Below are 26489 nucleotides of genomic sequence, written 5' to 3'. Positions count from 1 at the left end.
TATTAAAGGTCTATATCTGAATTCGTATAATTAACTGCAGATAAACATAATCAAATACAAGATATATATCTCATTTTAAATATAAAAAAAACCTAAAATATAATTAGAATAATTATTGAGTTCTAACAGAATATTTAATTATTATATTTATAAAATGTTATATTATTAAACCAAAAATAAATTATTTCGTTATTAAACTTAAATTAAATTATAATAAAAAAATTAAAAAATATATCTTTTAAGTAGTTGATTTTGATATTAACATTGATATATTTTTTTTCAAATTTATATTTTATTTAAAAATAAAATCATTATTGTTTTCTTAAAAACACATAAAATCATATTATAACATCAACAGAGACAAATAATAAAATAGAACATTAAAATCGAGATGTGTCTTGCTGCATTACGCGAGTACTTTTCTAGTATAAAATAAAGAAACCATACATGATTTTGTAGATAAAAATAGATGGTAATTTTGTAAAAAACTAAATCAATCAATATTTATATCAATCATATTAAATTGGTATTAATTTAATCGGTATTAATTATAAATGGTTGGTAGTACCATACCAAGTATGTATTCAAGTTGTGTTCCATAGAAGTATGGTAGTATTATGGTACCAACTTATTTAATTATTTATTAGTATTGAATTTTTATATATTGAATATTAAATTTTCTAACTTTAATTATTTTGTGTGAGTATTTGAACTTTTTGCAAGTTTTGTTCTTTGCAATTAAAACTCTTAAACATCAAATGTGTTATCTAAAAACTCAACATGTCATTCAAAATTGAACAAAATTTGAAGTTGGTACAAAACCAATACTGACATGTACTAAATAAACATAATTGATATCGAGTAAATTGGTACCAAGTACAGTTGGTTGGTACACAGTATAAATTTTTGGGTGACAATTATAATTGGTTGGTATATGATACTGGTGGGAAAAAAAAAATTGGTATTATATCAAGTCCACCTCTATAAATTATATTTGTTTTTGTTGAATTTTTTGTAAAATGATTGTTTTGTCCTTTATATTTATAATATTTATGTTTTAAGTATTATTTATTATTTATTTTGATTTTATAAAAAATTAATTTTTTATCTTGTCTTCTGATTTCAAACTAATTAGATGTTTTTTCTTATTAAAATTGTCTAAAATATAACGATTGAAAATAGACACCAAACATGTGATGGTTATTCAATTTTTAGCTATTTTTATTTGTTGCTTAAAAATTAACCCAAAACACAAACATTGTTTAACCATTAAATGAATAAGTCGTAAAGTTTATTAAGTAAAAAACAAGCAACCGTTTGTTAAGGAGAGGTAGCATCGAGCTATAGTCATTATGCTCAATGACTATGACCCCTTGTTTATTAAGAAAAATACAAACAACCGTTTGTCAAGGAGACAAAACTATGAGATAGAAATTGTGATCGTATATACAGGAAAAAAAAGACATAGAGAACATCGTTTAAGCGAAAGAGGTAGAAAGAGAAAGAAGAAATGTGGAACTAGTTTCGATAAGGTGCATGCGGGAAATATTCTACAGATCATTTTGTAACACGGTGTAAGGCATCACTATCAAATAACCACACATAAGATGAGGTTGGGGCACTCATAATGCATGCTCTATGGACTGCGAAGAGGTTTTTTAAAGCATCGTTGGCAACAACAACAAAAAAAACGGAGCATTAAGTGACATTATGTATCTGCCCTCTATATTGTTGACAACGGCCTTGGAAGAATGGTAGGGGCAGATTGGCCTCGACGAAAGGTAAGCACAACGATTAACAGTTATTCGGAATAGGGAGTGGCATGGAGACTCACGACTTTGAGTACATTGTCAAACCATGGATCATTTAGTTGATCTAGAACCCGATCAACGATGTCATTTGAATCAAGGGGTTTTTCCAAAGAGACGAGTTGATCACGGCAAGACTTCATAGCATTTGCTATAATTTGTTATGGATTGGTTTTCTTTGGTAATATGGTGAAGATGTTATTTGATACGTTTCATGTGGTGTTTTGAAGAATTAACATGAGTTTTGGTGCGTTTTCCCAGCATTGCAAGTGATGGGCATTGAGAATTGAGATGTACAATCGAGGGTGAGAGAGTTTCTAACAAAACATTGATGATTAGTCTGTCTTCTCCAAAAAATGCAGTTTTTGTGTGTTTTTCCAAACATCGTGAGTGATGGAGCATTAAGAGATGAAATGTACAAGGATGATAGAGTTCATACCAAATCACTAATGATTAGCTTGTCTTTGGTGTAAACAAGTTATGTAGGTATGATTGGGAGTTTGATTATCAACGTTGAAGATTGTTTTAGTGGAAGTTGGAAATGATCCATCAATAAACGTGTGAGATTCAACCAAGTAGGGTTGCTTTAACTTGGGTTTTCTGCGATATATATATATATATATGGTATGAATTAATTTGGAGATGTAAGACATACGAGAATGAAGGACTTGTCAGAATTTCTATAATTGCTTCCTATATACATATGTATGGATTGTCTTAAACCATCATCTTTATCTGTATCAAAACACAGTAGCATCAAATTTGAAACACACCATGTCACTTAATGAAAAACGCCAATATAATTTTAAAATTACATTTGTGCATATAACGAGATATACCACACAAACGTCATTTGATGCTCTAACCCTGCATCAGGTAACAACGGTTCATGTCATCATGCATATGACTGATGACTGCAAGCCTCATAAGAAAATAAGTTTTCATGCCACGATCTAGTTGCTCAAATGCTTCACGACAACTTTTTTTTATATAAATAAATTGAACTACCTTTTCAAACTGGCGTTTGCCTCCTGATTTTTTGAAACGAAAATATCACGTGGACTAAATCCAATATCATCTTAGATTAATAAATGCATAGTACATATTACAGCCAATCAAAACAGATATTGCCAGTATCTAATAAAGACGAATCTATGATCTTTCTACTTTATGACGTGATAGTAAATTATTGCGAGTCAACACTGTCATCATTGATTAACCTATATAACATCTGCTTTCTTTTGACCGTAAATCATTAGTATATTTATTACGCATAATTATTATCTATCTTTCAACTAAAAAAATTACAATTGAACATTAAATTAGCCAGTAAAATACGCAGTGTAATTAAATCCCATACAACTAATTCAATACAACTGTTTGAAACTAATGACTCGACATCTTGACTTTTTAACGTAGCAATCCAAATAATTTTTTCATGATATTATTAATTAACCATAAAAATATAGTGATCGCAATAACCTCGTTACTTAATACAAAAGACTTTGAAATAATGCAACAGTCACACACGAGTTCTTGTTTATCCATGCACACGTCTACATGAAAAAAAATACAAAATTCCCACAAAATTTTGATCATTCTAAAATTATACTTTCTCTGTCCCAAAATAAGTGTCTACATTTTTATTTATACTTTGTCTTGAAACAAGTTTTCAGTTTAAAAAATAACTAGGGGCTGTGTACCAAATACTTACCCGGTAAGCGCTTACCGGTAAATTTAGCACTATCATTTACTTACCGGATAAGATTTTAGTCTACCAAAACGGTATCGTATGCAATAATTTACCCGGTAAGCGTTTACCGTGGTAAGAGTCGTCGCCCTCACTTACCAGGTAAGACTCTTGGTCATTGTCTCACTCTTACCGGGTAAGATTTTTTATCCTTACCATATTCATCCGGTAAAGTAAAATGACTTGATGTTCACTTATCCAAGTAAGCGTTTGGTAACGGCCCCTAACATTCTCAAGTATACTCGTAATTAATACATATATAATTAAAAGTAGACTGAATTTAGTATGAAATTAACAAGCACTTATCAGAGTTAACACATGTTTTTGTTGCAAATTTTCATTAAAACTTTCATCAACGTAACGATGTTATTTGCTCAGACAAGTTTCCATTTTCAAATCGACCAAAATCACAATTTTTTGGATTTTTGCTATAAATAGACCAAGCATAAAAAGGTTATTTTTTTTATTTTTTGATCAGGATGACATTAACATTTGAGTTTTCAAAAAGTTGCCGACAAGAAAAACCAATGATTCTTAACATTTTTCGTTTTACCAGGTAGATATTTACCGGTAAGAATCAACACTCTAGCTTATTGTATCGGCTAAGGCTGTAATCTACAATTTATCCGACAAGTGCTTACTGGATAAGAGTCGTTACTCTCACTTGCTAGACAAGACTCTTCATCTTTATCGTCGCCCTTACAAGGTAAGATTCTTAGCCACTATCATGTTTATCCAGTAAGATAAATGATTGTGTTTACTGGATAAACGTTTAGTAAACAACCCATTAAACTTGTTTAAACCCTTGGAAGTTGCGCCACAGGTATGACGCATGACGCTAATATGATAGAAAAATGTTGGTAAACCTGTAGCGAACCAGTGCAAGCAACAAAAGCGAAAGGAGTAACTGATAATTTCCATTTATACACACATGATTCTCATATTATTTCTCGATAGAAAGCTTCCTTATTAGTTATTTTATCTGGAACCTAACAATCATTATACATCTTATCACACTCAAATACATCTTCTAAACGTCACACACTTCATAAAAACAAACTTGTTGACACATAAAAAACAAGTTTATCAATATAAAAACCAGGACGTTGATGACTATAGGTTCAGATAAAACCAAAAGGGGAATGTTGTATCTGAGATGGGCCAATGTATCAATCTGTATATATTGTTAAATGTACCTATACCTAGTAATTTCCACCAATTACACATCAACATCAAAACCTACTTTTTGTATTCATAATGCATGAATTGATTTGATTCTGACATAGAAAATGATACATATAACATTCACCCATTTCATGTCAAAATCAAGTATTAAAAATGTAAAAAAAAGTCTGAAACAATTAATAAGTATAGATTAATTAGCACTATATAGAGCTGCAAATAACCCAAAACTCAGGTATCGTTTGTTTACCTCTTAATAGTTCAATTAAGAGGCAACATCTGAATCGTTAAGAGATGAATCTTATTGATAAAAAAGTATGTTTTTTAATGGTTCTAAAACCCTCTGAATAATTTTGTATCATAAGTCTCCCTTAACCATTCAGTACCCTAATTTTATTGTAAACAATTACCAAACAATTATATTTCATTTTTGCACTATATCATGAGAACATCTTATTCATTCTGACTATTTAATCATTCAACAACTGTCAAACAACCCCTTAATTTATACCAAAAATGTGTAAATTACAAAATTAAAAAAAAATATAGTTTTACCTGGAGAGAGAACAACAACCCTACGTGTACGACAAAGGTACAAACTTTAATGCACGATGTTCAACACGTAAAAGGCAAGAAAACAGGAGGCGTAAAAATTAGGTCTAGTGGGCCTACAGAAATTGTTTTCTAATAATGAGGTGGCCGTCAATCGTCATGCAGAGGGTTTTGCGCGCCCTTTGAGTTATTTGGGTTTTATAGAGAACTCGTGGGATTTTGATATTATTTTTGCCGTAACTCTCGCTTTCTAGAATCCCAATTGACTCCGGACGACTTGTTTTCAACTCCTAGTGTCAATTTTGTGGTTTTGGACTTCCGATTGATGTTCTCCGACGCGATTGTGTGTTTCCGGTGAGCAATGCAGTTCTCTAACGATTTTAATTTTTTTTAACAATTGATAGTTTAGGTGTTCAATTGACAATCGCAATTGGATCAGTGTGTAAGGAGTTGATACATAGAGAATTGTTTGTTTATTTATATAATCTTGTGTCAGCGTGGTTGTTTGGTGTTTTTTTTTTTGTGTGATGCAGCGGATTGAGTTGATAAGTTGATGGATTTCTCGACGACTAAGGTATACCAGCGGACGCGTTCTTGCTACGAGAAGATCTACTTGGAGTTCAGTAAGAAAAAAAAATCTGAAAGGATTCGCAATGGCGGCGATGCTTTGATTTGCGAGAGCGGTGGAGATCAGGTCAATGCTAGGGTTGATGGAGTTGTTTCTACGGGTGAGCGTTCTCGAAAATCGAGTGAGGGTTTAAGGGGAAGCAATGGGAGAAGAGATGAAATTGATGCTGGGTCTCGTAAGATAAAAGGAGGCCTTAAAGGGAGGGAGGAATTGGGGAAAGTTTCAAAAAGGGGTAAGAATGTGAGGCAAGGTGGTTTAATTGATGATTTTGAGAATAGTGATGATGATGGTGTGGGGTTAAAAAGATCCTTGCGGAGGGGCCGCAGTAACTCTAGAATCAAAGAGGATTTTGGAAGTGGAAAGGCTGAGAAGATAGTGCAAAGGGGAAAAAGAAGAGGTAAGAATGCGAGTGAAAATGGCCTCATTGATGAATCAGAGGATGACTGTCGCGATGATGATGATGGTCTCCAGTTGACTAAGAGCTTTGGGAGGAACCAAAAGAAGTTTAATGTGGAAGTAGTTTCTGGAAGTGGAAAAACCAAGAAAAAGTTTGAGAATCGGTCGAATAAGGTTTGCTTGGGAGCAAAAAGGGGATTAGGGGAAAACTTGAAGAACCATAAGAGAGTAGGAACAAAAGATTCACAGCAAAATAGTGAGAATGATGATGATGCTCTTTCTTATTTGGGTTATAATACTAAGTTGAGCAAGAGCTTTGGGAACAATGACAGCAAATCCGATCATGTTTCTGGAAAGATTGAAAACAAAGTGCAACAAGGGTTTGTGAACAACACTACTGCTACAAAAGGTGATTTTTTCCTTGATGAAAGTGATGACGACGAAGGTGTCATCTATTTGGGTGATAATGTTACGTGTTTGGATGATTATGATCCCTCACATAGTTCTCGTGTGGAAAGCAATGAGGTAAAGGTGAATGCACCGGAGTTGGATTCCATGCCAGTGGATGATGAAAATCATGATGACTCAGAGGGGTTAAATTTATCTGAAGAGGATGAGGATGATCCACAGGAGTTTAAGTTATCTGAAGAGGATTCTAGTGATTGGCGTGAAGAGGATGATGGTGATAGGAGGGACCTACAGCCATCTGAGAATGACAATGATGCTGCTGGTGTTAAGGATTTTATAGTTATTAGTTCGAGTTCTTCTAGTGACTCTGAGGATGGTCAAGAAGATAAAAATGCCATGGTGGACGGTGATGACGACGACTCTATTGTTCTGGAGGTGGGAAACATTAGTGACATCGGAAACAAGGTTTTGACTGAAGTGGTCGAAAAGCGTACATCAGACGAGGGAGAAAAAGAAGAAGATGATGTATGTGAAGAGAAGTATTCTTTGAAAGGAAAATCTGTTGATGAGCCTGGAAAGAACGCAAAACTTAATTTTATTGAGCCTGGGGTTGGTAAAAAGCGAAGTTGTGATGGCGATGACAAACAGAAAACTACGGAGGGTGGGTTGAAGAAGATGCGGACTGACAGAGATACTGAATGGTGGCAAGACATATCAACATGTCTGCCATCTCATTTATGTCCTGGTCCTAAATTGAAAAACAAGCAGCTGATACAGGAAGGTCCTTATTTTGTTGAGGAGCATAGGAAACTTGATTTTTCATTTCAAGATGACAATGATGGAGGTGGTGAGGAGACTTTTGTGCAATTAGTTGATGAAAAAGGAACCCAGAAGGCAGGGAAGAGTACAGGTAGAAAGCTTAACGGATTTGGAAATAAAATTGATGTGATTAAGATTCTCACAGACTCCATACGTGGGGGAGGGGATAAAGAGCTGCTTCAGAGGCATGTCAGTCCTATTGATGACAGTCCTCCAGAAGAAACACCTCTTGACCGAGTACTGTCGCTTAAGTTTAGGTTTGAAGATGAGGAAGATGTGAAACCAGAGAAAGTAGAATGTGAGATGGAAGTGGATGGGCTTTTTGATGAGATGAACATGTGCTTACAAATCTCAGAGATTGGCTATTCTGGCACTCCTGTGGTAAGTTTCCACTTATTTGGAAAAATCAAGATACATTTGTGATTTCATGTTTAAAAGGCTGTCATTTGTTTTCTATGTTTAGAGTATCTAACGTCTCTGATCAACTTAGCCGATGAATGCTCTTAATAGAAACTTTCTGTTTTTTCCTAAATCATTTACATCTAATATTGCTTTGTAAAAGTTCTTTCCTTAACTATGTCTTCATCATTTTACATTCTGGCACTCCTGTGGTAAGTTTCCACTTATTTGGAAAAATCAAGATACATTTGTGATTTCATGTTTAAAAGGCTGTCATTTGTTTTCTATGTKTAGAGTATCTAACGTCTCTGATCAACTTAGCCGATGAATGCTCTTAATAGAAACTTTCTGTTTTTTCCTAAATCATTTACATCTAATATTGCTTTGTAAAAGTTCTTTCCTTAACTATGTCTTCATCATTTTACATTGTTATCTGTTAACCTCCCAGCAGAACTCTTCTAGGTTATTGTTTTGCTTCCCTTTTTTCCTTTAGATATGTTGTTGCTGCATGACTTTTTTTGCTTCCCCATTGAAGTACTATGGGTTGCATCATGTTTTTACCTATGCTCTCACTTTCTTACAGTCTCCTTTTACTAGCACATGCCTTTTGAAAGAAGTATTTTCCTATGGAACAATTAACCAGATTCTGATTGTGCTTTCACTCCTAAGAAAGAAGGCCACCAGACCACAATTCTACCTTGCAGTCTCTTAGCAATTCATTAGGGAGGTCATGATAAGAACTTGGTACAACATAATAGCCTTCTTCCTGATCAAAAAAATTAGCTGTGAACTGAAATCCTATTATTTGGATTTGAGAAATGTCATACTTTTTGTAGAATTGGATATACTAGATACTGTTAATGACAGACAATTGTAAGGAGATTTATAATAAGAAAAGACAAGTACATAATCAGTAATGAGTAGAGGGTGTGCGTTGTACATTGGGGAAACATGACAAAGCCAGGTTTTTGAAGAGTACGTTAGAATTAAGGTATCATTTTCAGACTTTGATCTTTGTTCATCATATATCGTCAAGCTCATTGATTAACTGGTATAGCAGATTGCCAATATTCTTTAGAATTAAGCAGAGGTTACTTTTTACTATTTAATTTAGTAACCTGAGATCTTGTTCTTTTTCCATGTATCTTGAAGGGTAATAAAGCGAGTTTGGTTTTTCTGTCAAGAGGGTGGTGCCCGAGCCTCCCAAAATTTAAATAATTTAGCTACTCAAATTGCTTTTGACGGTATGCAGGTTGATCGTGGTGATGCTAACTTCTTGGTGGAGGAGGCAGATCAATTTACCCGTTGTCGACAAGGAAAACATCTACTTGCTATTAATGATCAGTTTGGTATCATCTGCAGATGTTGTTCTTATGTTGAGATGGAAATTAGAGATATTTTACCCCCTCTGGTTGGTCTTAACTTATCTTTTATTCATATATTTACAACTTATTATGAACAGGACTATTTGACATTTATTCTTCTCAGCATTATAACTTAGTTCGAGTTAAGTTGACAATAAGTAGCTGGTAAAGTTTCTACCATACTTTTCAGTTGCAAATTGCGTCACTGAACTTTGGCTTCAAAATTATTACAATGTTCACTGAATTTTGTGCAGATCTTATTAATGCTCGTCCTTTAATAGCTTAAACATGTGAATTATAAAATTAGTGATCTATACTATAATGAACCATGATGTTATCACATATATATTTACATTTAAACAATGTATAAACAAATCTTGTGAGACTAAAAAACTATTATATTTACCTTTCAAAATCCAAACATCAGACACTGAAACAAATTAAATAATCCATCCGCTCCAAAAGGTGATCACAATCTTTGTAATTAGTCATAGTCCAAAATTACTCTCTTTTTGGTGGGGGAGCCCCAAAAGGAACATGAACTTTTCTTAGTATAACTTAAAGCTTTTGGCCCAGCCAATCGCTGGATTTACATGTCATAATTGTTATTTGATTTGGTTTTGTATGCAGAGTAAGAATGGAAGGGGAGGGCATGGTAGACATGACAATGACAAAGCAAACAACCAGAAAATTCCTTCTGACCTTCAGTGGGCTGATTGCCATCCTGAATCCCTCCATGATTCTAGAAGGAGTACATACGAAAAGGGGACCGTTTGGGACTTGGTTCCTGGTGTTAGAGAGACTATGTATCCACATCAACGTGAAGGTTTCGAGTTCATTTGGCAGAAAATAGCTGGTGGGACCTACATTGAGAAGTTGGACAAATGCCTCTCTAATGGTGGGAGCGGATGCATAATCTCTCATGCCCCTGGAACTGGCAAAAGCCGCTTGACGATTGTTTTCCTCCAAGCATTTATGAGAATGTATCCGAATTCTAGGCCATTGATAATAGCTCCTCGTTGTATGCTCCTTACATGGGAAGAAGAGTTCAAAAAATGGGATGTCGATGTTCCTTTTTACATCTTGAACAACAATGAGTGTTCCGGCCAGGAAGATACATTGGCTGTCTCTCTTCTGAAACAAGCTGGGAATGGAAAAAGTGTACGTTGCCTTCGCATGTTAAAATTGTATTCCTGGAAGAAGAAGTCGAGTGTCTTAGGCATCACATATAGATTGTTTGAAAGCCTTGCTGGCGAAGAAGGGAAGAAGAAACGATCTCTAAGGAATCCTGAACACGAGGAGATAAAACGAATCCTCCTTCAAGACCCTACTCTTTTAGTGCTTGATGAAGGGCACACACCCCGGAATGACCAAAGCCTTGTTTGGAAGGCTTTGCAAAATGTCAAAACAAAAAGGAGCATCATTTTATCCGGAACTCCTTTCCAGAACAATTTTGATGAGCTTTATAATACCCTCTGTTTGGTGAATCCTTTATTATCATTTGGGATGGCGCCCATAAGGAGTGATGAGTTCAGCAGAAAGCGTGGATGGAAGAACAATGCGGCAAGAGGGCAATGGGATTCTATTACAAGCTCCATCAGAAAGAGCCAACACAAGTTACATGAACTTAAAGCGTTGATTGACCCTTTTGTCCATGTCCATAAAGGAACAATTCTTCAAGAAAGGCTCCCTGGTCTGAGGGATGCTTTGGTTGTTCTAAAGCCCACCACAACGCAGCAAAAACTTCTTGGAAAGATAGGAGGAACGAAGCTTTCCTTGGAAAATGACTACATGATGTCCTTAGTATCTGTCCATCCTTCACTGCTCTCCGAATACGTTACCCATAATGAAGGGTTCCGTAAAGTGCTTAAAATGTTTGAAAGAGATCCTCGTGTTGGGGTCAAGACCCACTTCTTAATGGAGCTTATCAAGCTCAGTGGAGCGTTAAATGAGAAGGTTTTGGTTTTCAGTCAGTACATTAAGCCATTGGGATTCATAATGGAACTGCTGAAAGCTAAATTTCAATGGGTTGAAGGCAGGGAGTGCTTATATATGGATGGACAACAAGAAGAGAAGCATCGACAAGCTTCCATTAATACCCTTAATGACCCTAAAAGTGAAGTAAAAGTACTTCTTGCATCGATTAGGGCCTGCTCTGAAGGGATTAGCTTGGTGGGTGCTTCTAGAGTTGTGCTTCTTGATGTTGTATGGAATCCATCCGTGGAAAGACAAGCCATAAGCAGGGCATATAGGCTCGGTCAAACGAAACTGGTCCATGTTTACCATCTTGTCACTGGAACAATGGAAGGTGAAAAATACATTAGACAGATTGAGAAGAGCCATTTGTCAGAATTGGTCTTTTCTTCCAAAAACAGAGATAACTTGAATCCTAAAATTTCACCTACCGTTTCGGCAGACAAGATCTTAGAAGAAATGGTGCAGCATGAGAAGCTGCAGCATATGTTTGAGAAGGTCATCTGCCAACCAAAAGAATCTGATCTAATTCAAACATTTGGTTGATACAGGTGTGTTTTTACTTCTATGGTTTTTTATTTGTATTTCTTTAGCAAATGAAAGAAATCTTGCATGCATTTACTGAAAAAATTTCGTGATCAACATTGTCCAGTGTCGTATACCTTCATGTTCTTGTTTTTGAAATTTTGCGGATTGATTTTAATAAACCAAGTGGGTAACAGTAAATTGATATCTTATTTATAGATCTCGATTTTCTGTTATATGGATATAGATTAAGGGTTGGGTTCTGGTAAAAATAAGAGTTATGATGAGAAGATGAGAACAAGACATTCATATATCTTCATCTACATTCAACTACCTTTATCTAGCTATTTTTATCATCATGACCGTAACTTTATCAAATTTTCATCTACATTCAACTACCTTTATCTAGCTATTTTTATCATCATGACCGTAACTTTATCAAATTTATGCATGTGAAAACGATTAAATGTATGTAAAAGTTTGTGAAAGTGACTTAGAAGTGAAGAAAAAGGTATATGCATGTAGTTGGGTTAAAAAGTCAACTCATCCAAAGGCTCAAAAGTATTCTCACCTTATCACCATAACTGTTATTTTTACATGATCCTTTGTCTAGAGATTAAATGGACCAGGGTTGGGGCAGTTAGATTTGGCTGATGCTCGGTCGAGAGAGATATTTAAAGAGGATTAGCTTGGGCAGGTTCAGGTTGAAATGACTTGAAACCAAATCAAACCAAACGATCCCCGTTCGGAGTCTAGTATGTGTGGTCTAGGGGTGTGATGTATACAAACCTGACATCTATCTAAAAAAGTAAGGGTTTTAAAGTTGGTTTGTTGTAGAAACAATTCATTTATTTTGTGGTTTTCTTTCACGGATCCAAAGTCTAATTAATTAACTCCAGTTTCTATGCATTCAGGTTGAGGAAGGAGACTTTTAGGATGATACCGAAGAAGACGACTCATTTAATTGGTGCATGCAAGTCGTTTGGTCTTTTTAACTCCTGAAACAGAGTTTTTTGAAGCTCAGCGGTTTTGTTGTTCGGTTTGTGTAGTTGGATATTTCGTTTTCATCCATTCTATGTAACTGTAAAGGTGGAATGGAATTACAATCACATTAATTTCTGCAAAATGCCTATAAAATTGACTCTTGCTCAAGACAACCATTGTTTTGTGAAGAAGGTTTGGTACTGTTTTCATCATATGAACAAGGTTTGTTATTGTTTTGACAACATTTTTGTCCAAAGGTGGGTCTAATTGCATTACTATTCCTTTGTCACTAAAAAGTGTTGATTGGCATTCTGTAAAAAGAAAAAGGAAATGGCTAATATGGTCTTTAGATACTCGTGGGTCGTGGCCACTTTCCACTTTGACCCATTTCAACTCCTATTTCTTCCATTCACATTGACTTCTATCATCGTTGTCTTCTTACCGGAGTGGAGATGGTGACTCAAGTGGAGATGGTGATGACGAGGTAGTTTGGTTTCCCGTTTCTCTCTCGTCTCGTCGGTGATGCTCCTCGTATGTGTGTGTGTATATAAATGTTGAGTGTATATATATAAAGAGATATATTAATGCTTTGTATATGTGGGTAATAGCTCCTCTGTGTATATATATGCTGCATGTATATACATACATGTATAGAATACAATCTATTGTATTTGTACAACCAATATAACCTAATAAATTGAAATATTTATGAATATGATGAAAATTTGTTTATTATGATTTAAATATTTATGGAAGAAGAATACGGTTTATATTATGAAATAATCAAAATTTTTATACATTATATATTTATCAAATTAAATAGACGGTTGAGATTGAGTTATATTGATTGTACAAATATAAAAGATTGTATTACTTGTATAATAACCCATCTCTCTCTGTATATACATATTCACACACACACACATAAATATATACACTTATACATGTGTGTGTATCTGTGTGTACCGGAAAGACGCGAGAAAAAGTGAGAGAGGGAGAGGTGGTGGGAAATGCAGTCATTGGGTGGGGCCATGTATCAATAAACAAAAGAGTAAATTACATGATTTGTCCTTTTTTAATAGGTTGAATTACATTTCATTTTCCCAAAAGAAATTTTTAAAAAATATATGAAATTACTCAATTACCCTACTTATCAGAATCGTCTAATGGTATTAAGAGAGACTAAAGACATGTAAAAACATAAACCATAAAAATGCTTTCCATAATTATTTTGATTTAGAGACATACAGTGTGATGTAAATACAGAGACCATTTATGTAATTTACTCAATATATACATATATATATATATATATATACTTGTTTTTATTTTTATTGCTGAATTTATAAGATTATATTTTGATTTATTTTTAAATATCTAATATTCAATATAATTTTTTTGCTAAAAATTTCAAAACCTTAATTAATTCACTTGTTGATTTTCAAAACTATTGAAAATTTATTTTTAAGTGAATATAATGTTTTGTTTTGTATGGTCTATTTTTATAAATTAATATACTGAAAAGATAAAAGAAAATATATGGTTTGTATCTATATCTATATACTATATTATAAAACATTTGATGAAAATTCTTAAAAACCATTTTTATGCATAGAGTACTGTTTAATATTATTTAAAATTCAAGATTGTATGTAAATTATACGTAAGTACAACTTATTAAAACTTAATGTTTGAATTCGTGTAACTAACTGCAGAAGTGCATATAAACATAATCAAATAAATGATAAATATCTCAGTTTAAATATATAAAATCTAAAATATAATTAGGATAATTATTGACTTCTAACAAAATATTTGATCATTATCTTTATAAAAACTATATTACTAAACCAAAAATAAATAAAAAAAATGAATTAAGAAGATACACATAAAAAGAGAATTTTTAAATAGTTAGTTTGATACTAATGTCAATATTTTTTTTCAATTTTTTATAATATCTTCATTTTTATATTTTATTCAAAAATAAAAACATTATCGTTTTCTAAAAATCACATAAAACCATATTATAACATCGATTGAGACAAGAAAATAAATAAAACGAAACATTAAAATCGATATGTATCTCACTACATTGTACGGGTACCTTTCTAGTAGTTCCTAATGTAGCTCAGTATATAGAGGAATAAAATAACTTTGTTTAAATACAAAACATATCCTTAATTTCATACCTTTCGTTAACTTCAATCGTTGCGTGAGACAAAAAATGTCTTCATTAATGTCCTCGAAGACGAATTTCATATATAACCAAGTTAAAATTGGCAGTAATAAATTTTATTGGTCCAACTTGTTACCTTGGTTATTTTTTATACCGTTCAATTTGTATTTGTATCCTTATTTTTATTTTGTCGTTCTATTCCAATCAAATTAAGGAGAGTGTTTGGGATTGCCTATAAAAACAATTTATTTCGATATGACACCGATAATAAGTACTTTTAAATGTTTGGATAAAAAATTTATACCGGTGTCAAACCGGTAATAAGTAATTTTTGAAGAAATTAAACTCTTATAATTTATAATAAATTAATAAATATTTTTATAAAAAACATAAGTTATTTCAAATAAACAATTCCAAATACCCCTGATTAATTTGTGGTAACACTATTTTTTTCTCGTTTTAAATGAAACAAATCCCCAAATCACCTGCATATATATATTGAAAAGAAGGGATTAGGGTTTCAACTCCTCATCGCCGTCCAAGCTGCTGCTCTCTGTTTTCCCAGCTGATTGCTCGCTTGTTTCTTCTGATCTTGCAAAATGGTAAGCTTTATTTCATTCACAAGTTGAAAATCTCTCCATTAACATGTAAATTGTGCTTTTATGCGTTGATATTGGTACCAGAATCCTTGTTTACGCTGCATATTAGTAACACCTAACATGATTCTTGTTTTATCTATTATTATGGTGTCTATTCTTTCGATTTATTTTATTTTGATGATTGTTCATGTGTGTTCGTGAATCAGCTTAGGCCTTAGCGCAGCATTCTATGACTTCTGTGTTCGTTGATTGTATGTAAACCGAACATTCTGTATTAGCATTTTATGTTCTGTTTTGTGATTAGTTTGTGCTCCTTGCGCTATTGATGTCAAATGGCTGATTTTGAACTTAAAAATCGATGTGAATTGTAAAACTTTGCGACGAACGTTTAGTGATCTTATGAGACTAAATAAGTTGTTGCCAGAAATAATTTGTTTGTATTTGAACCTGAACCGAAAGCCATGTCAAGTGCTATGTGTAGCTTGCCATTCAGATTACTTGGGAGTATTTTTGTAGTAATTTACCAAGGTTTTTGTATTTCATGTCAAATACATTCTCCAATTGGTTGAATTTAAAAGAAGCTTAATGTTATATTGGTCTTGATTCTCATGTGTTCAGCATTTGTCAGATCACTAAAGTTATCACTTGATTCCTAACCTACCTGAGATACCTAGGACATCTTGATGGTAGTAATTGTTGATGCTTATGTCCTAAAGGTTTTTGTCTCCCAATTTTGATTTGCAGACAAAGAGGACGAAGAAGGCTGGTATCGTTGGGAAGTATGGTAAGTGTCTTGCATTACTCTTTCATGATCATTGCTTTGAGCATCTTTTTCATGCCTATACTGGAACTATGTTTAAAGATATATTTGGTTTGGTTATACATTTGGTTCATATAAAGTCAAATATTTCAAATAATTTGTCTGGTAACATACCGCAATGACTTCTATGTTATCATATGTTGTATGATACATCGATGTGAACTGATGCCTGATTTAGTCTTTGGTGTACTACAGCTGTTGTATACCTGTACAGCAGCTGAAGACATTTAGTATGTTTTCTGCTAGTATTTTTTGATGTATTCATTTAACAAACAAAAAATTGTTTTTTCTGGCGCATTAATGTTATTTAAAAGATACATGTGCCTTGCACCTTGGCATCAGGTCCCTTTTGCCTCACTTTAAATAACATTGGGCGCAAGTTATGATATTATTATACGTAGTTCCTTTCTACATCATGTTTAATTCAAGACTTTTAGGGCATGTTTGGTACATTGGACGAGATGGAACAGAACATGGATCATTGTTCCACGCTTGGCATTTGTTCCACACGCGTGTTCCACCCCCGTGTTCCACCCCCACCTCATGGAACAAGGTGGATCTGTGTGACAAACCTATATTTTACAAATATAACCTCAAACTAAAACATAATTCTCTTCTAAAATATCAAATACGCCTCTCTTTACACTTTATTCATTAAAAAAAAAATTATTAGTTGTATTTTATGCTCTTTAAACTTTCACTTTACTGTTCTTAAAATATTGTTGTAATACAGTTTTTATATTTTGGTTATTTATGTAATTTATTAAATATTAATCATGATAAAATAATATAGAAAATGTATACAATAAAAACTGTAAACTACATATTTTGGTGTCATTTTAATAGTCTTGACAAAAACTTTCTTATGGTATATTTCGTTATAAAAATATTTATTTTGTTATAACTTAATAAATTACGTAAATTAGTCAAAATATATAAACAATTCATTACAGGTAAATTGGTCATTTTATCTGTTCCGTCCTGTCCAATTCTGTTTTACCAAACGCCGAAAAATTGTTGTGTCCTGTTCTGTCCTGCCTGTCTGGATACCAAACGCACCTTTAATGATCTTCTCAAACTACAATGTATCATCATACTTCAATTGTTATTAGTTACAATGCTTATATATTTTCCACACTGTTGGACACTTGCAACCTTCTCCAGGTACCCGTTATGGTGCTAGTCTGCGAAAGCAGATCAAGAAAATGGAGGTCAGCCAACATAGCAAATATTTCTGTGAATTTTGCGGCAAGGTATACCTACTCTCTGTTTTCTATTACCAACCATGTCTGCTTCCATTTTCCATCAGTGCCTAAATTTCCTATTTCTTATCCTCCATGTTCTTCACTTTTTGACCATCGGCTACCAAATTTTATGTACTTCACAGTATGCGGTGAAGAGAAAAGCCGTTGGGATTTGGGGTTGCAAGGACTGTGGCAAAGTCAAAGCAGGCGGTGCCTATACCTTGAAGTAACAATCCTTTCTCGCTGCTTTTCTTTTTTTAAAAATCATAATCGGCTCTATTCACATTACAACCTTACTGATGTTTTACTTCTCTTTTCTGTGTGCAACAGTACGGCAAGTGCTGTGACAGTGAGGAGCACAATTCGTAGGCTGAGGGAGCAGACCGAGAGTTAAGTATGCATCTGTTTTGTTTTAGTCTCTGATTCTTAGAATGATCATCATACTTTCATGTCGAAGTCTTCCATTTTTACTCGTTTTAAACCTTGATGGATTATGTCAGATTGTTCATTTATTGCATCAGTGGGAAGGTATCTGGAAACCAGTGGATTTTTATTTGGTTATGCATGCTTGCAACATTGTTGTGTTATTTAGTCCTGTGGAACTGTGATGCCTTCATCTGTGTTGATCACTACTTGCTGCATTTGGGTAGGCAGCACACTGTTTTTCGTTAACTGTCATCACTGCACATTTAGTTGGGGCCTGTTTACAAATTGGTAAGCTGTGCAGGGCTGTTTGGTTGGTTTTTCATTAAGTCATGTATGGATAAAGCTGTTTGTGTTGATTAATCTGTCTGTATATATTTGGGAAGGTTTTTGTTTTGGAGGGTTTTTTATGGAAGGTAATTTATAAAAACAAATTGTAAAAATAATTAAATTACCTTTTATTAAATGGAAAAGTTTAAAAAAGACAAATCAACTTTCTTATTGTGAATTGTTTAGTTTCGAATTTTTTTTTAATGAAAAAAATCATTAAACATTCTTATTTTGAATGATCAAGTCTTTGAACTGTTTTATTGAATGAAAAATGCGTATTATAAACTTTTTTATTTTGAATGATCAAGTACTTAAACATTTTTTGAATGATCAAGTTCTTAAAACATTTTTTGAATAAGCAAATCATCTATGTTCTAAAGTAGAAAAAAGAATATAAATCAGTTTTAATGTTTCAAACCCTACGTCATTCAAGCCTTTAGCACACAATGAAGCCACTCCCTCTTGCCACTCTTTGTCGCCTCATTGTTGTCTGGTCTCAGCTGTACCACCGTTGGCCCCTACCATCGATCTTTATCTTTTTATCTGTTTTTCTTTTGATTCTCTCTATTTTACAATAATTTAATGGAGCACATATAAACATAAAAGAACATAGGAAAAAAAAAGACAATCAAAAAGAGAGATCGATGGCAAAGCCAACAACGGTGATGGGTGTGATAGAAAGCAAACGACGATGAGGAGACGAGAGGTTTGAATGACGTAGGGTTGGGAACGGTAAAATCGATTTAAGTTTTTTTACTTTAAAACTTTCCTAGTCGAATTCAGGTTGTTTTTTGGGTTAAAAATGTAGGTAATCAATTTTTAAAAGTTCAATGGTTTATTTATTTAAAAAAATTTCAAGGACTTAATCATTCAAAATGAGAAATTTAATAGATTTTTAATTCAAGAAAATAGTTCAGCGATTTAGTCATTTAAAATAAGAAACTTTAATGGTTTTTTCATTCAATTTTTTTTAAAAGACTATACTGTTCAAATTAGGAAAGTTGGTTGAGGTTTTCTAGACTTTTCTCTTTATTAATTGATTATTATAAAACGAACGTTTTTAACATATTTTAAATTATTATTACAAACAAATCATTTGAATTCCCGTGAAATACAATGTGATTTCTAAATCGAATGTTTGTTGCGACTATAGGTTTCGTCCACAGTCTTGAAATAAATCTCTTAGTACCCACAAGTACATATGTAGATGACAAGATTAGAACCCGGATTGAATTCTTTATAAGATCATTTTGTTATTAATTCTAACATGTTTGACGTTAAAAATCAAGTTGGTTATGAACGGTTTTAGTTTTCTTGGCTAAATGTTTCAAAGATCTTGATCATTGATTGAATGTTAGGGGATTAATGGCAAGAGTCAACACTCTAACTTACTTTACCAGATAAGATTGTAGTCCATCAAAACGGTATCATATGCAACAATTTATCCGGTAAGTGTAGTCAGTCACCCTCACTATAATGGTAAGACTTTTCATACTTATCATCGCTTTTATTGGGTAAGATTATTGGCCTCTTGCCATATTATACAAGAAGGTAAATGACCCAGTGGAGCTTTTCATGAGCGGGACGGTCCGCTAGACCCATCCTGTTTGGTCCGCTAGAAAAGTGGACTTGGATTACCATTCTCGAAAAATTGGGCAGGCCCGGAACGACTTGTTAAAATTAATGGGCGGTGGAAAAAAAATTGGGCATGCCCGTCCGGCCCATTAATATTTTTATAGTGATTAACTTATATGATTAAAGTTTATAAATAAAATTGTAAGTCTTGATACTTATCAATTCCCACTTAATAATGACTTATGATAATAACACTCTTTAAAAATCTAAAAAGTAAAAACATAATTCTTAGTTATCTCATTTGGTCATTTTTTTATCATATTTTGTGAAACAATTTTTTTAAAATCATATACATTGTTATGCATTTGCATTTAATTCTAAGTAGGAAAATTTGGTATGTATTTTGAATTATTTTACATAATCCGTAAATTGATATCAGTTTTGTTTTCTTAAATACATAAAAAGATTTTTAGGCCCGTTAACTCGCGAACAACCCCGACCCCGTTTATAGAGTGGATATGAACAAGTTTTCAATCCTGTAAAAGAAGTCTTGGGTTTACGGTTTACCATACAAAATAATAGGTTAAGCCGCCCAAGCCTGCAAATGGTCGGCTCCATAACCCAACAAACGCTTAGTAAACAGCCCTTCAGTTTCAATTCAAAAAGACGAAAAAAAGGTTAAGAAATCTATTCAGAGAGAGTAACACACAGACCGAAAAAGATAAGATGTACGCAAACCTTACACAATAAAGCCACAAAGAAGGATTAGAAGCAATATAAAACTAAGTAGATGAGTTCTTTCTGAATGACACAAACATATACATTCTACATTTGAACAAAAGTGGCAATAAGAAGAAAAAAGGCATATTCCTAATTCTCATGAATCTTGGTGGCTATGGCAGTGATTTGCTGCCATCAGCCCTTTCCTCAAATATCCATGTTGATTTCATGTTACACCATGAAAAAGAGAGAAAAAAACAAACCAAACACCTTTAGTAGCAGCAGCAGCAGCAGCAGCATATCATATATAAACATATACTTATTTGTAGCCAGAAGCAAGAGGGGATACCATTTGCTTGCTCCTCAATCAGTACTTTTCTTCCTTTTTCAATATATCCTAAGCTGATTGCGGTTCCAGGCGGCACCCACCTCCTTCCGCCACCACCCACCACCACTTGTTACTTGTAGAGAACTAGAATCAGACAATGTCTAGCGGTGGTAGATGATCATCATCACCATTGTCATGCTGATGCATTCGGTTTTGTACCGCCTTAACTGCCGCCACTCTTGCTGCATTGGCCGCCCGGTTAGCGGCAGTCACGGCTCTGTTCACCCTCTCGTCCACATTTGCTACACCAACTGCTTTCTCAGCTATACGTCTTGCTTCCTGAAAAACCATTACAAAATGTCGATTGATTTATAGACAACATGAAAAAGAAACCAACGATGCTCAAGGCCTAATTTGATTTGGCTACTTGATGTGCGTTTGGTATGAAGAAAAGACTAAACATGACAAGACAGGCAAGAGTGAGGTATGCAGGTGAAAGAATTGTGGAAGGTTTGAATGTTTTAATTTGACATGGTAGTCTAGTAATTTACCAAACTTGTCGGGGCTGTTTGGTTGGTTTTCCATTAAGTCCTGTATGGATAAAGTTGTTAGTGTGGATTACTCTGTCTATATAAATCGAGAAGATTTTTGTTTGGAGGGATTATAAATGGAAGGAGAGTGTTTTTTAATTGGGAGGACAGGTTTTGAAAAAAACTTGGCTTTCTGCATAAAGCCCCCCTAGAGCTTACTGAAGAAGCCACTTTTTATATTACTAAGCCACTACCAAACAATCATGTATAGCTGACTGAATAAGTTGTGAGTCCCATAAAGCTCATTAAGCTGCTAATAAACAACCCTAATTCTCCCTGGTTTTTGTTAAACCTATTTTGGTGGGACAGAAAAAATACATTTTTGTCCTACTCAGTTATGTCCGGTCTCAACTAATTGTTGCACAAAACATGGGACACAAGTTTTTGTAATAGTCTTGTCCTGTTTTGCTTAACAAACACACCCTACAGTATCATGGTCCTAATTTACCTGAACAGCTTTAAGGACTTTGGCATGAGATACAGATGTTGATCCAGCAAGAAACGTATCTCGAGAAGTTGAAATGCTCAAAACCCCGTTATCCCAATGACCCGATTGAGTGTCTCCATTTCTGAAAGTATACATACCAAACCCTTGTCTTCTTCCTTCATGCCAACCACCCTCGTATCGATGTCCATTTGCAAAACGGTAAACACCAAACCCATGCATCTTATCTGCAAAATACTCTCCAGCATATGTATCCCCATTTCTGCATCATCATTTAATCACATAAAAGAAAATGTTATCATTGGAACCATGATGAAGGGCAAATTGGTAATTTCAGCATTGAGAAAAAAAGGCATGAAAGAGAATGTTATCATCTTCATAGGGACGTCCGGGGATGGGAATAATTGCAATTTCCATTGGATGGGAGGAGTGCCAAACTACTAATCATTGTAGGTACGTTATTTAATATAGAGAAAGCTACATGAAACAAGCAATCATCAACATCAAATTCACAAACCTACCAACTTTTATTATGTAAAAGTAACAATAACAAAACTCCTTACTTAATTTATGCAAATGGTGGATCCGTATGACCCCTAAGTTTGGTTTGTGGGATTTGGAATTGAATTCCATTTCAATATTGTGTTTGGTTTGAAGGAAAGTTGGGATTTGAAATCCCACAACTGACGGATTTAGAAATCCCTCGAAGATGGTTGTCATTTCAAATCCAAATCCCATGTATTTCAATTGTTTTTATCGTATCTCTACCCCACCTCTTTCACAAATCTGCCTTAATGTCTCTCCATCGCCTCCACATCTGACCGAAACAAACATATATTTACAAAAATTAAGATTTCATTCAAAATCCTACAAACGAAACAAGATTTATAAAAGAACGGAATTCAATTCGATTAATCCTACAAACAAAGACACCAAAGAATCCAAATCCTGCCACGAAATCCAAATCCCTCAAAAACACTCCGTCAAACCAAATGGGTCCCGAGTTAATAGGTTGTTTAAATCTTTCTAAAAACATAAATATATTGGTTTGTTGGCCATTTAACAAAAAGATGGAAGTTACAACTTCTAAACTAAACCAAAAAGTTGGCAAGATTCACAAATGATACTACACAGTTGGTAGATTGTATGAAATAGAAGCTTCAACCATAATCTACTCAAAAACCTACATACCAAAAGATAAACAACTTACACCTATCCATCACCAAATTGCAAGATTCTACATGATGAAACAAGTTCACAAGATGCGAATGCATCAACACCCATCATTCCTCTTCCACTTGCAAATATGTTTGTATCAAAAACACACCAATTTGTTGAACGGTTACAGGTGGTGATCAGGGAAAAACTAAAAAAACGAAATCTAAGCAAGTATCAACTGCTATTGAAGTCAGAAGATCATTAGCAAACAATTGAATCAAGAATGAACTAAATTTAAACCATAAGTAATCCACCAAGAAGAGAAACTGTAGCTGTTAGATACAGATAAGGCACAAACATACTAATGGATCACTAACATATAAAGGTTCTCAAACGGGTACGAATCTTTGGGATTCAAGATTGTTAATTGCTATGAGAATTCAAGAAGTTAAGGTGAAAAGTTCACCTGAAATGGTAGTGGCCAAGACCATGTTTGATACCTCCTTTGAATTCCCCAGAATACTTGCTTCCATCTTCACATGTATGAACTCCACACCCATGGCACTGCCCTTTGAACCACTCTCCAGCATACATATCCCCAGTGTAAAATCTATAAACTCCATAACCATGTCTCAGTCCCTGCCTATATTGTCCCCGATATCGGCTCCCTTTGGCCCAAGTTTCAACACCATATCCATCATATTTCTGATCAACCCAATCACCTTCATACCTTCCATTCAAATTGTAGTAATAAACCCCACTTCCAGAACACTTTCCCTTATAAAACTCACCCTCATAGACATCCCCATTGCTGTATACCTTCACCAAGAAGCCTGAATTTGTGCTTTCCTCTAATCGGGTCTTTGACCCAATTGACCAAACAACTGGTGGGTGTGTTTTTGATGCGTTATCTGATTTATAAAGCTTCAGATTTGGAAAATTTCGAGCAACGAATAGCCGGAATGAAGGGAGATTAGTGGAATGAAAACTATTAATATTAAATGAAGATAAAAGCACGCAACAGAAGGCAGCAACAAAGAGTATGTAGAGATAAAAAGATCGATAGCTCAAGGAAAAGTAATAAATTGAAGGCAAAAAGAGAAGGATTAAAACCCTGAAAGGGACTTTAATCCAAAAAAGCTTAACGTGAGTAAACTTCAACAGTTTCAGCGCAATTGTCTTGGTGGCTAAAAGGGCTTCTGAAGATGAACAACAAACTAAAGACTTGTGATGAGAAGTTCTCCGAGGGTGGTTTTGGGGGTGATGGTGGTGATGATGATGATGGGGTGAGGTCTTCTGTTGAGGACTCATAACCACAGGTCTTTTCTGAGGATTTGAAAGAAGGGTAGTTGTTGTGGTGGTTGCGTTTTCCTTGAAATTGGGTCGTTGTTCATTATAATTTGTTGGTATTTGGATTTGAAGCTGGGAGATTCTTGATACGTAGTTGGCGTTGAAATTAGAGTTTTCTTGAAATTGAAACTGTGGGGTTTTCGAATCGGAAGAGCTTCGTTCTTCTCCGATCTGAAGGCCGGTTTTCTTCTGACGCATTGACTGGAAAACAAAATTAAAAAAAAAAACAACCCAAAACGATTACAGCTCTCTGTGTATCATCGAGAAACCCTAGAAATTCTTGAATTCTTCCGAAGAAAATCCGTTTGATCTAGAGATGAAGTTGGGGTTTCAGGTGGGTTATGGATCGTTGTGATTTTCTGTCGTCTGGTTTTTTTGGAAAATGGAAGAGGGAAACACAAAAGGCTCAAGTGGGGGAGCCTTGTTGATATAAATATACAGGGGGTGCTTGTGACAACTATCAAAACTAATGGGGTTATTTTTGAAATATTGGATTTTGGAACCACAAATGTTTCTTTTCAAACCCTCGTTTCTCTGATATTTACTGATCTCACCGCCTCCCTAAAAAGTCTTTTTGCTCCTTTCTTTTTTTAATAACTTTTTGACAAAGAAAATGATAATTTATAGACTTAGGGATATTTTGGGAATAGTGTTTCCTTTTCTTCTTCTATTTTCTTAAGAATTATTTATTTATTGATAAATTTTATCCATTTCTTTTTATTTAAGCTGTAATTGATAATCATAAGTTTTTTTTTTCAATATCAGGTCTAAATGGTTTGATGCAGAATGATTAAATGATCAAAATGATTAAGAGGCTCTCATTATATAATACAAAATAAAATATAATTGTTTGGTAATTGTTTACAATGAAATCATGGCGCTGAATGGTTAAGTGTTTTTAGTTACAAGAAACAAAACTTGCAAAATTGAAATAGCTAAACAAGAAAGTTGGTAATATAAAACTTAAAAACCAATAAATATGTTTTATAGTTAAGACGAAGGATCATGTGGGAAATAAGGTTATTGTGAGAAACGTAAGAAAAGATCTTAACTCTTGATCACTTTTGATTCCATGCTCACTCATTAATTTTACGTTATCAGTTAGGTTATCAACAATTCTTATCAATTGTGAATAGTTTATCACGAAACAACTAGTTTATCAATTAGTTTGTCGAATATGACCTTGAAACTATGTAAAGTATGATTAAATTATAAATATGTTCAAATATTGTAGCTCTTTTTAAATGACGGAATCGTACAAAAATCAATTCAAAAGGTCTAAAACTTAACTATATTATGAATTAAAACGCACAAAAAAATACATTTAGGGGTCGTTTACCAAATGTTTACCAGGTAAACGCATACTGACAAAAGTCACCACCCCTTCTTAACTTGTTGGGTAACATTCTCAGCCATCAGCATGAATTGTTTGTAAACGTCTCCTATGTAACAACTCGTTTCACATTGATAGAAAATGAGATTTGCGAGCTCCTTATAAAGCTCAAGTAGTTGGCTACCAATAACTTTCACCATGGTTTAAGTTAGATTTGAAGTTATTGGGTCAGCGTGTTGCTTTGGGTTTTGGGGTATTACAAATGGTATCAGAACCAAAGTTGACCTTTTGTACAATCGGTATGGTAAGGCAAACCTCATCGGGAATGATGAGTCCTTGAGGGGGTGTTTATAACATCTTAGGCAAATCCCACATCGTCGACGACAAGAAGAAAAATTATGAGCAGGCCTCACGAGGATCTCAAGAGTTTAGGTGAGGGAGCTTATAAACTTAAGTAGTGGGTTACCAATACCCGAACCTCGATTATTGTCACGCCTCTTACCAAATAACATTTTTTATCCTTGTCATTGTTCACCATACATGATAAACGACTTAGTAAACACTTATCTAGTAAACTATCTACATACAAATCCAAGAAGGAATAAAAAT

The 26489-nt window shown here is 34.1% G+C and overlaps 3 protein-coding genes across 4 annotated transcripts; 2 read left to right on the top strand and 1 right to left on the bottom strand.

Annotated features, from left to right (window-relative positions):
• Positions 1-10799: 10799 nt before the first annotated feature.
• LOC112528365 (SNF2 domain-containing protein CLASSY 3-like) lies at positions 10800-12935 on the top strand. 2 transcript variants are annotated; one of them, XM_025139382.1, is made up of 2 exons: positions 10800-11831; positions 12720-12935. In XM_025139382.1, exon 1 carries the CDS (start codon positions 10813-10815, stop codon positions 11824-11826), a length of 1014 nt encoding a protein of 337 aa, XP_024995150.1. In that variant the 5' UTR covers positions 10800-10812; the 3' UTR covers positions 11827-11831; positions 12720-12935. The 2 variants fall into 2 exon arrangements, with proteins under 2 accessions (XP_024995150.1, XP_024995151.1); XM_025139383.1 differs by having other exon boundaries at positions 12705-12722.
• A 2538-nt stretch (positions 12936-15473) lies between these two features.
• On the top strand, positions 15474-18181 carry LOC112527932 (60S ribosomal protein L37a). Its single transcript, XM_025138794.1, has 5 exons — positions 15474-15567; positions 16309-16348; positions 17549-17637; positions 17772-17854; positions 17959-18181. Exons 1-5 carry the CDS (start codon positions 15565-15567, stop codon positions 18020-18022), a joined length of 279 nt encoding a protein of 92 aa, XP_024994562.1. The 5' UTR covers positions 15474-15564; the 3' UTR covers positions 18023-18181.
• A 2484-nt stretch (positions 18182-20665) lies between these two features.
• LOC112527220 lies at positions 20666-24970 on the bottom strand. Its single transcript, XM_025137700.1, has 3 exons — positions 23664-24970; positions 22043-22301; positions 20666-21343 (listed from the first exon to the last, which is right to left on the bottom strand). The coding sequence occupies exons 1-3, from the start codon at positions 24743-24745 to the stop codon at positions 21155-21157; spliced, it is 1530 nt and encodes a 509-aa protein (XP_024993468.1). The 5' UTR covers positions 24746-24970; the 3' UTR covers positions 20666-21154.
• Positions 24971-26489: the final 1519 nt, after the last annotated feature.

The sequence above is a fragment of the Cynara cardunculus genome, assembly GCF_001531365.2.
Source record: "Cynara cardunculus var. scolymus isolate 2C chromosome LG 15, CcrdV1, whole genome shotgun sequence".
In the NCBI taxonomy this organism is placed as follows: Eukaryota; Viridiplantae; Streptophyta; class Magnoliopsida; order Asterales; family Asteraceae; genus Cynara; species Cynara cardunculus.
This window is presented reverse-complemented; position numbering and strand designations above follow the sequence as displayed.

Bases quoted from the DNA above. Each gene is read 5' to 3' on its own strand.
- LOC112528365 (XM_025139382.1), top strand. From the start codon at position 10,813: ATGGCGCCCATAAGGAGTGATGAGTTCAGCAGAAAGCGTGGATGGAAG.
- LOC112527220 (XM_025137700.1), bottom strand. From the start codon at position 24,745: ATGCGTCAGAAGAAAACCGGCCTTCAGATCGGAGAAGAACGAAGCTCT. The intron at 22,302-23,663 runs GTGAACTTTTCA...ATGATGATGCAG, and splicing joins CTTGGCCACTACCATTTCAG to AAATGGGGATACATATGCTG. The intron at 21,344-22,042 runs GTAAATTAGGAC...ATGGTTTTTCAG, and splicing joins AAGTCCTTAAAGCTGTTCAG to GAAGCAAGACGTATAGCTGA.
- LOC112527932 (XM_025138794.1), top strand. The intron at 17,638-17,771 runs GTATACCTACTC...TGTACTTCACAG, and splicing joins TCTGTGAATTTTGCGGCAAG to TATGCGGTGAAGAGAAAAGC. The intron at 17,855-17,958 runs GTAACAATCCTT...TGTGTGCAACAG, and splicing joins GGCGGTGCCTATACCTTGAA to TACGGCAAGTGCTGTGACAG.